The sequence below is a fragment of the Chrysemys picta genome, chromosome 3 (assembly GCF_011386835.1).
Source record: "Chrysemys picta bellii isolate R12L10 chromosome 3, ASM1138683v2, whole genome shotgun sequence".
NCBI classification, from domain to species: Eukaryota; Metazoa; Chordata; order Testudines; family Emydidae; genus Chrysemys; species Chrysemys picta.
In genome coordinates, this window is record NC_088793.1 from 90,635,967 (window position 1) to 90,647,365 (window position 11,399).

At 40.8% G+C, this 11,399-nt stretch overlaps 1 protein-coding gene across 2 annotated transcripts in view; it reads left to right on the top strand.

The window, feature by feature from the left end:
• The window catches only part of RFX6 (regulatory factor X6), a 49,686-nt gene extending 44,377 nt beyond the window's left edge, over window positions 1–5,309 (top strand). For both annotated transcript variants that reach the window (XM_024114578.3, XM_065588387.1), the window contains exons 18-19: window positions 1,649–1,867; window positions 4,570–5,309. In XM_024114578.3, coding sequence (XP_023970346.2) covers window positions 1,649–1,867; window positions 4,570–4,745 — 395 coding nt within the window. In that variant the 3' untranslated portion in view covers window positions 4,746–5,309. The remainder of the gene's footprint in view (window positions 1–1,648; window positions 1,868–4,569) is intronic.
• Window positions 5,310–11,399: the final 6,090 nt, after the last annotated feature.

The window sequence follows — 11,399 nt, forward strand, 5'->3', positions numbered from 1 at the left end:
TATCCAAAGGCAATACTTGCTCTTTGTCTCCTCTCTCATACATAAGGTGTTCTTCAGTTCCTGTTCACAACTTCTATCCTCCTGTGCACCCTGGCTGGTTGCCACTGCTTTGATGACACAAAGCAGTTGTAAAGACAGGGTAACTAGCTACTTGAGAATTGATTTCCTGATTCCTATTGCCCAGGGGGATCCCCGGGTGGCCTTCGCAGCTCCTGTGCTAACCTCCCTCTAGCAGAGTTGGCCTGTTGAGTGTAAAGGGGGCATGGTCCATGTCTCTGTGCTTCAGCAATCTCCACTGCTGGAAGAGCCCCTTAGGCAGTTGGTATCAAACGGAGCAACCCTCAAGTTGCTCTTCTTTATACCAGGTCAATCCAGTGTCCAGCCAGCCCCCAAGCGAGGGTAGCAAAACAAAAGTGGCTTAAAGCACAGCTTGGTTGCAGTTCAGGGTTTTGGTCCTAGTGTGGATTGCTGTGAACTTAAAACAGTGGCCATGTCCCATCCCAGAGATGTGGTCGGTGAAATGATTCCTATTGGGACTGTGACCTGTAGATCAGTTTATGAGGTGATTTTGGGTCCTTCAGGATGAAAGGCACAGCGCATATGCAATACCATTATAATTAGAATTTTCTTTCCTTGTATTTTTTCTTGGCCATCCATTTCAAAATCTATTTACTATTATGGGTCAAATTTTCAAAGGGGCAGAACTGAATTAAGGATATGAAGCTGAGTAGTTGCTCCTCTGACTACTTGATTGTGGATGAGATAGGTTTGACTCTGACTTTACAGTGAAAGATTCACTCTGTGCCGAAACCTTTTTAGATTCTCTTCTCTCTTCATTGTACATAGATAATGCCTTAATGTTTAATAAGCTGTGTGCCAAGGAATTCACTAAGCTACTGTAGCTAGTTAGGGAAAACTTAAAAGAAGTGGATTTTACATAATGGATTTATTGTAGCATAATGACTACAACCAGTCACTTGTAGCTAATTTATATTAGTTCTATAAATAATCCTTGTTTAGCTTTTCATATACATATTCATGAGAACAAAACAAGGATAAATAGAAATTGAAGACATGGTGTTTGGAACTAGATCCAGATATTTGAGCTAGGGTTTGAAGTTTGAATTCAAGGCCATATAAAAGTTAGTGCTTTGGTTTGCATTCCACGGTACCAAATCCTTGTAAGAGTGGCTGTTCTAGTTAGCTTTTCTCTACAGCCTGACTGGAACCAGAAAATTGGCCCCTTCTGGTTTTGGAGCTGACCTGGAACAATGTATTTCAACTTGGAGATGCTAATCCTAGACCACCTAAAATTCAATGGGTTCAGTTGCAAGCGTTTGGTTTTGACCCATCTCTGTTTTTGCACTTCAAGAGCATGATCTGTCAGCGGTTCTCAAAGCACTTTACTAGCATTAATTAAAACCTCACAGCGCTTCTGGGAAGTACTATTACTTCCATTTGACAGATGGGGAAATGGAGGCACAGAGGGGTAATGGATTGCCCAGGTTCGCCCTGATAGGCACTAACAGAGATGGCTGTAGAACCCAGATCTTCTGACTCCCAATCATGCAGTTAAGCCACTAGAGCAACCTTTCTTTTTTATGCAGTTATTTTATTTTACTTTTTTGTTTTTTTTCCCTGTCAATAGGATACTATGGAAACAACATAAACTACCCAGAATCCCACAGACTTGGATCAATGGTGGATCAGCATGTTTCTGTAATCAGTAGTGTAAGCAGCATTCGACCACTGCCGCCATACAATGACATTCATGACCCACTCAACATCTTAGATGACAACGGAAGAAAACAGGCAGGCTCATACTATACAGATTCCTCATCTTCAATAGTCTGTCGGACCCCCATAAGTAAGTACCTCTGATGATCAAGTAAGCACTATGAACCTGCTAACACCTTAATACAGTGTAGTCTGTACACCTTCGCCAAATCCTGTAGTCCTCACTTAAGGCAAAACATCCACTGACGTCAGTGAGTTTTGCCAGAGTGAGAACCGTGTGATCCCAAGGTGTTTGGAAAGGTAAATATTAAGAATAAAGGACTAGTTCATCCCCCTTTAACTCCATGGAAGTCAGCTGCATTATACAAGGCCTTATTTTCATTCAAATTTATTAACGGGGTCAGAAGAACTGCAAGGAGGATGTAAATCACAGCATAATTAGACTCTATATACATAATATGTATTTGCTTCTAGACCCCAGCTATTTAATTTCCTTTCCCCACTTTTCTGCATATCTTGTGCAATAAACTGCAAAAGATGCAAGAATAATGTCTTCTGTTTTAGATGGATCATGTGTAGAGCTGGTCAGGAATTTTTCAACAAAACTTTTTTTGGTTCAAAAATGTGAATTGGGTGAAACTGAAACTGTTCAAGCTTCAATGAATCTCCCAACTCAAAAAGAGAAGGTTAAGGAGTGGCTTGATTACAGTCTATAAGTATCTACAAGGGGAATAAATACTGAATAATGGACTCTTCAATCTAGCAGAGAAAGGTATAACACAATCCAACGGCTGGGAGTTGAATCTAGATAAATTCAGACTGGAAATAAAGTGTAAATTTTTAGTGATGAGAGTCATTAACCATTGGAACAATTTACCCAAGGTTGTGATGGATTCTCACTGACAATGTTTAAATCAAGATTGGATGTTTTTCTAAAAAAATGTTCATTAGGAATTATTTTGTGGAAGTTCTATGGCCTGTGTTGTACAGGAGGTCAGACTTACTGATCATAGTAGTCCCTTCTGGCCTTGGAATCTATGAATTTATGAATTCACATGACACCACCAAAAAAATTTTGGGGGAAAAGTTTCTAAATTGCCATAATATCCAGTTTTGACATTTGAAACAAAAAGTTTCAGATTTCGGAGTCGAAATAACTTTTCATTTAGAAATGTTAGTCATTTAGACTTTAAAAAAGTTTAAAAGGTGGGTGCGGGAAGACTGACATTCAACGTGATGTTATCACGATGAAATCTTTTCATTGACCCTAACTGAAAAATATTTCTGACAGTTCTTGAAAAATTTCTGAGATTTTGATTTTTTTGTCACCATTAGGATAGGAATTTTTTTCTAAATCTCAAAAATGCTTTCAGGCCAGGAAATTTGTTTTCTGCTTAGCCCTAATCACATGTCACTTGCACTCTATACTAGCTCATGCCTTTTCTTGAAGTTTCCAAACCAATGCAGTCTGAGTCTTGATAATTTTTATTGGTGATGTTCCCTTTTTTAATGGTTAGCAATATTCAAGACTTAACAATATTGAAATGCTCAGGGCTGTTCTCCACACGTGGTTGAATATGACTATGACTGCCCCATCTCTCTTTCTGGCTCCTCCTTGCCCACTTTCTCTGGGAGAGCTGCATCTGTTTGCTAGTTAAACTAGTTTTGACTAAATGGGCCATGATTTTGAAATATGCAAAACATTTTGTGGAACTGTGCACTAATTCTGTGGATGCACATGCCAGCCAGATATCCCTGTTGGCAAATCTGAAAACACTTAATTTGCTATTGGCACATACAGTCTCCTGATTGTGAGAACAATCATGGTAATAGTGTGAGCAACAATTTGGCCAAGACAGTCAGACTTAAAATGATTCCCCAAATCTAGGAATGGGCAGCTGCCCACTTATCTTGCCACTTAACTGTGCCCTTGTTCTTTTCCTTGCAATAACTTCTTAAAAAGCTGTATTCACCTATGCCAGTCACAAAGAAATCCCCAAACAGAGTTTAACTATGGTTCTTCTGAAGACTTCCAAATAGCCACTGCTGGCTGGCTTCTTTAAGAGGAACTTCAGCATGGAAAAAACACTCCAGGGATTGTCCTCATCAAGAGCTTTTTGTGTCCTGTGATGATATTTGCCAGCTGGAAGCTTTGATTTATTACATCTAGAGGTAGTGATGCAGTCTGAGGTTTGGTCAACACTATCACCTTATGTTGGTATATCTACGTTGCTCAGGGGTTTGGCTTTTCCACGATGCAGTTGTACCAACCAGACTCCTGGTGTAGGCACGCTATGTTGACAGGAAGACTTCTCCAGTCAACTTAGCTACTGCTTCTTGGGGAGGTGGGGTAGCTCCTCTGATGGGAGAACCTTTCCCATTGGTGCACGTAGCGTCTTCACTAAGCGTTACAGTGGCATAGCTGCACTGGTGCAGTGCTGTAAGTGTAGACCAGCCTTAAGAGTCAATACTGGAATGAATGATGCTAGATGGGGGAGGAGGAGGAATAGCAAACATGCTTCATTTTACATGCCTTGTGTTAGAGATGGGCTCCTGCTGTGAAGTTCAGCTGGATTTGTAACATCCTAAAAATTCAGGGATGTTCCTTCAGATCTGGGATTTTAGCTTGTCCCTTTAGAAAGAGAGGAGCCATTTGGGATATTCATATCTGAATCCAGAGTGGTTCAGATTTCAGCCCCCACCCCACATTACCCATGTTTAGAGAGATGGCATGTCTGAATACAGGCTTGTATCTAATTAAAGTAAACTGTATATTAAGATAGAGAGAATCAAACAAAAAACGTGCAGTGACAGTTACCTTTCTTTTCATAGCTTCAAATATGCAAACTGCAATATCTGCATCCTCCTCCCAGTGCATGTATGGAACATCTAACCAGTATCCTTCTCAGGAAACGCTGGACTCCCATGGACAGCCCAATAGAGAGATGGTGTCATCTTTACCACCAATCAACACTGTCTTCATGGGAGCTGCTGCTGGAGGCACCTGAATTAGGAGTGGCATTTTATTTTTTTACATTTTTCCAGTTCTAGCCTCTGATGGTTTTATTAGTTGTCAAACCCCATCAATGACTGGGATGAAAAAGTATTAAAAATTGGTCATAAGGAACCCATCCTGAAGATATTAACACCCAAACAGAAAATGAGCTATATTCAGATTTGTGTCCTGCACATGAATTGCTCAGAAATTGTCATCATCAATGCGGTTCTGAAGTCATAATTTCAGAGTGAGCAGAAGGAACCAGTGATTCTTGCAAACATGTGTTGGCTGTGAAGAAATAATTATTCCTATTTTTAATTTATTAAATACACCGCTTCAGTCTTTCACGTAAACCATTTTTGTATAAAAATTGTTTATTTAATGCCTGTGATGCTTGTTATTTATTAGGATTGCAGAGTCACTGTTTACTTTCTCTTGTTTGACAAATAGTCAAATGTATGTTTTCTACCTCCTATGGAAATGTTTACAAGGTCAATTTTTTACTGCTTCAAATCAATCTAAATCAAAATTCTCAAGTTTTCTACTGTTGTGCATTAAAATGTCAATTTCAAATGCTTAGTGCCTTATGCTCCTACTTCATGTTAAAGTTAGAGTCCACAAGAATTAGCCATGTTATAGGGCAGTTTTTTTCTTTTAAAATAATAATAATAAAACTTTAAACACCTTTCGTATTTAAATCCCACCTTTAGAGACTGCAAACATTATCCTCTAAATATTTCATGCCACTGCCTGATATTGTGCCAGATAACTGACATTAAATGGAAACTGTGCCACAAAATCTCTTGGAATTCTGAAAATATTTGTGCTGTATGGGTACAATCCAGTGCTGATTGAAGTCAATGGGATTACTGTCATTGTCTTCAGTGGGCCTTTGGCTAGGGCTCTGTGTACCCAACATGAATGTAGTGGAGATGATCAAAACATATTGCAAAACTCCAGTTATGCTTTAATAACTCTCCCTTTAAAAGGGTCACGATTCTGTAGGAGTGTTTGTGAAGGGGGCAGGCAGCAGAGCCGGATTTAGTGGCAAGTGACCTAGGATGCCGGGCTTGGGGGAGAGGTGGGGGGGGAGTCTAGGACTGGCCCAGCCCATGAGCCTCTACATACAGCATTTTCAAAAATTCTATAGAAAGGGGGCACAACAGTGAGTGGAGGAAGGGATTTATTGGAACATCTGTTCCTACACATGACCAGAGCAAAGAACAGATGCAGAAGCATGCAAACCACGTATCAGTCCTGAAATGGGCTACAAATGCAATGAAAAATAAGGTATTCAAATGTTTAACAAATGGCGGGGAGGTGCCAAAGATGCTCCTCTCCTGGGGCGCCATTAGGTCTTGGGCTGGCCCTGGTGGGAATAAACACATAACATTAACCTGTCATCATATACATTTAAGAGGAGACAGTATTACGGTCATCAATTTTGGCTGGATGTATTCCGTGAGGGTTCATCACATGACATAATCTTTAATAAAAGATTAACCTTTAATTCCTGGGACTACAGGACAATCCTGGAAGGTTGGCAACCCTAGACAGTATCCTACAATAATGGTCTCAAACCACGGCATTCAGATTTGGATGTAAAAGCAAATTTCCCAGATTTAAGGGGCTGTTTAGTTTTATTGGTCCAGTTCACACAACTCAGATGAGGATTAGAACTTCCCCATGTGTTGGAGCCACTGGGTTTTTATGGTGGGGCGGGGGGCTGGAATGGGATTATGATGCAGTATTCAGTTTAGTTCCATCTCATGCATAACTTTAGTTCCTTTTTTTACCATATCTTCTGTCATGGAAGCCTGATTGCAGCAGAAAGGCAATAATACAGGCAGAGTGAGTGCACATTTATCTGCTATTTTCACAGCATAGAAAATAACCCTTGTGGAAAACATCCATTTAACTATCATGGAGCAAAGTAATAATCACCTCGCATTTTAAACACTGCAATAAAGAAGTGCATAAAATATAAGCCTCTGGAACAAGCCATAGTACTACTTAGCGCACCCTCCTCCAGCACCGTATTCCATAATGGCAACTGAGCTAGGCAAGCTGAGACAGGATTATACATGTATTGGCTGCAATAGCGTAAACGAGAAAAATATTGTGATATGGCTTTAAGTCATCTCTGCTAATGGTAGCGATGCTAGGCTCACTATACCAGTGGTTCTCAACCCATGGGCCACATGTAGCCCAATTAGCACACAGCTGTGGCCCAGCTGTGTGCTAAAGGCCGCAGGGCCCGCATGGCAAGGTCCGGGATGCCAGGCTGCCCCTCCGGCACAGCAGGGTCTGGGTCCACCAGGGCTGCACTGACCCCCATGGCAGGATCTGGAGCTGCCCTGCCTTGCCGTGCCGTGGGGTCCAGGGCTGTCCTGCCACCCAGCCCCCACAATGGGAGCTGCTCCTGGCCCCACTCTGTGGAGGGATCTCTGGGAAGGGGCTGGGGTGCTGGGCATAGGGCAATTGGGGGGGCATTGTGGTTCTCAACCAATGGCCCAGGTAACACCTCCACAATGATAAATAGGTTGAGAACCACTGCACTATACACAACTTATATGTTGTAAGACAAATGAGAGACTTGAAATGATGTCACACCATGCCGAAAAACTTAACTCAAGTTTGGATGTCTTTCTAAAATATATGCTCTAGCTCAACGAGAAGCTATGGAATTACTGGGTGAAATTCTCTGACCTTTGTTAGACAGCAGATCAGATTAGATGGCTATACTGGTCCTTTCCGGCCATAAAATCTATGAGACTATGAACATGTAACAAAGAAAGTAGAGCTGCAATCTCATCTATGTTATTCCCCCATCATTGTGCTGATTTACTATAGTTTATAAATTGGTATTTTATATAAGGTTTCTTTCCTTTCATACAGGAGGCAGTGAGCAGTTAAGGGGAAGTACTTAAATACAGATTTCAAACTCAATATACGGTGCCACAAAGGTAAAAGTCTCATGAGGCTGCACCACAATGGGGATTGGCCAAATAAGAGAGAGAGTGCTCCTATGTCTAGGGTCTATATACAACCAAAGGGGGAATTGTTATCCAGAAAAAGGATATGTGTAGTCCACACTCTAATGAGCACATGTGTTGCTCTCAGCTGGTTGGTGCAACTAGCCAGCAATGATAAATAGCGTATGTCAGGAAAGTGGTAAACAATGTCTTACCCTGTGATATGACAGCACAACTTGGGACATCCTCTCTTCAAAAGGCAAGATATCTCTTTGATGGATGTGCTCTTGGCAACTGGGGCTTACATGTGCTGCATGTGCATGCCCATAATGGTAGGAATTGGCTCTTATTAGGCAGGCAGTGGTACCCAATGTCTCATTTGAATATGTTGTGATTTACATGCATAACTTCTTGTCACATTCATTTTCTCATACCAGCCCCTTCACATCCAGATGCTAATTAAAGGTTTTGTCATTAAAAAGGTTGTAAATCAGTTTTTAAACTAGGAGATGGGGGAAAGCCGACTGCTGCAGAGGAGCATGTGGATCGGACAGAGTCTTCTCTTAGGGGAGAGTCTAATGATAGAGAATCTCCAGGTTATAGTCAGGTGCAGAGGATGGAAGAGGATAAAGTAGGGGCCAGATCAGATGATAAACATTCACATAAAAAAGAATCTAACACATCAGAAAAGGAAAGACAAATAAACAGTGACAAGTTTTTAAAGTGCTTGTACACAAATGCTAGAAGTCTAAATAATAAGATGGGTGAACTAGAGTGCCTCGTGATAAAGGAGGATATTGATATAATAGGCATCACAGAAACCTGGTGGACTGAGAGCAATCAATGGGACACAATCATTCCAGGGTACAAAATATATCGGAAGGACAGAACAGGTCGTGCAGCAGGGGGAGTGGCACTATATGTGAAAGAAAATGTAGAATCAAATGAAGTAAAAATCTTAAGTGAATCCACATGTTCCATAGAATCTCTATGGATAGAAATGTCATGCTCTAATAAGAATATAACATTAGGGATCTATTATAGACCACCTGACCAGGACAGTGATAGTGATGATGAAATGCTAAGGGAAATTAGAGAGGCTATCAAAATTAAGAACCCAATAATAGTGGGGGATTTCAATTATCCCCATATTGACTGGGAACATTTCACTTCAGGATGAAATGCAGAGATAAAATTGCTCGATACTTTAAATGACTGCTTCATGGAGCAGCTGGTAGGGGAACCCACAAGGGGAGAGGCAACTCTAGATTTAGTCCTGAGTGGAGCGCAGGAGCTGGTCCAAGAGGTAACTATAACAGGACCGCTTGGAAATAGTGACCATAATACAATAGCATTCAACATCCCTGTGGTGGGAAGAACATCTCAACAGCCCAACACTGTGGCATTTAATTTCAAAAGGGGGAATTATGCAAAAATGAGGGGGTTAGTTAAACAGAAGTTAAAAAGTACAGTGACTAAAGTGAAATCCCTGCAAGCTGCGTGGGCACTTTTTAAAGACACCATAATAGAGGCCCAACTTCAATGTATACCCCAAATTAAGAAACACAGTAAAAGAACTAAAAAAGAGCCACCGTGGCTTAACAACCATGTAAAAGAAGCAGTGAGAGATAAAAAGATTTCCTTTAAAAAGTGGAAGTCAATTCCTAGTGAGGCAAATAGAAAGGAGCATAAACACTGCCAAATTAAGTGCAAGAATGTAATAAGAAAAGCCAAAGAGGAGTTTGAAGAATGGCTAGCCAAAAACTCCAAAGGTAATAACAAAATGTTTTTTAAGTATATCAGAAGCAGGAAGCCTGCTAAACAACCAGTGGGGCCCCTTGATGATTGAGATACAAAAGGAGCGCTTAAAGACGATAAAGTCATTGCGGAGAAACTAAATGGATTCTTTGCTTCAGTCTTCAAGGCTGAGGATGTTAGGGAGATTCCCAAACCTGAACCGGCTTTTGTAGGTGACAAATCTGAGGAACTGTCACAGATTGAAGTGTCACTAGAGGAGGTTTTGGAATTAATTGATAAACTTAACATTAACAAGTCACCGGGACCAGATGGCATTCACCCAAGAGTTCTGAAAGAACTCAAATGTGAAGTTGCGGAACTATTAACTAAGATTTGTAATCTGTCCTTTAAATCGGCTTCTGTACCCAATGACTGGAAGTTAGCTAATGTAATGCCAATATTTAAAAAGGGCTCTAGAGGTGATCCCGGCAATTACAGACCGGTAAGTCTAACGTCAGTACCGGGCAAATTAGTCGAAACAATAGTTAAGAATAAAATTGTCAGACACATAGAAAAACATAAACTGTTGAGCAATAGTCAACATGGTTTCTGTAAAGAGAAATCATGTCTTACTAATCTATTAGAGTTCTTTGAAGGGGTCAACAAACATGTGGACAAGGGGGATCCAGTGGACATAGTGTACTTAGATTTCCAGAAAGCCTTTGACAAGGTCCCTCACCAAAGGCTCTTAAGTAAAGTAAGTTGTCATGGGATAAAAGGGAAGGTCCTTTCATGGATTGAGAACTGGTTAAAAGACCGGGAACAAAGGGTAGGAATTAATGGTAAATTCTCAGAATGGAGAGGGGTAAGTAGTGGTGTTCCCCAAGGGTCAGTCCTCGAACCAATCCTATTCAACTTATTTATAAATGATCTGGAGAAAGGGGTAAACAGTGAGGTGGCAAAGTTTGCAGATGACACTAAACTGCTCAAGATAGATAAGACCAAAGCAGACTGTGACAAACTTCAAAAAGATCTCACAAAACTAAGTAATTGGGCAACAAAATGGCAAATGAAATTTAATGTGGATAAATGTAAAGTAATGCACATTGGAAAAAATAACCCCAACTATACATACAATATGATGGGGGCTAATTTAGCTACAACAAGTCAGGAAAAAGATCTTGGAGTCATCGTGGATAGTTCTCTGAAAATGTCCACGCAGTGTGCAGAGGCGGTCAAAAAAGCAAACAGGATGTTAGGGATCATTAAAAAGGGGATAGAGAATAAGACTGAGAATATATTATTGCCCTTATATAAATCGATGGTACGCCCACATCTCGAATACTGCATACAGATGTGGTCTCCTCATCTAAAAAAAGATATACTGGCACTAGAAAAGGTTCAGAAAAGGGCAACTAAAATGATTAGAGGTTTGGAACGGGTCCCATATGAGGGGACATTAAAGAGGCAAGGACTCTTCAGCTTGGAAAAGAGGAGACTAAGGGGGGATATGATAGAGGTATATAAAATCATAAGTGATATGGAGAAAGTGGATAAGGAAAAGTTATTTACTTATTCCCATAATACAAGAATTAGGGGTCACCAAATGAAATTAATAGGCAGCACATTTAAAACAAATACAAGGAAGTTCTTCTTCACGCAGCGCACAGTCAACTTGTGGAACTCCTTACCTGAGGAGGTTGTGAAGGCTAGGACTATAACAGGGTTTAAAAGAGAACTAGATAAATTCATGGTGGTTAAGTCCATTAATGGCTATTAGCCAGGATGGGTAAGGAATGGTGTCCCTAGCCTCTGTTTGTCAGAGGATGGAGATGGATGGCAGGAGAGAGATCACTTGCCTGTTGGTCTACTCCCTCTGGGGCACCTGGCATTGGCCACTGTCGGTAGACAGGATACTGGATGCAGGCCAGCTAAAATATTAAACTACTGTA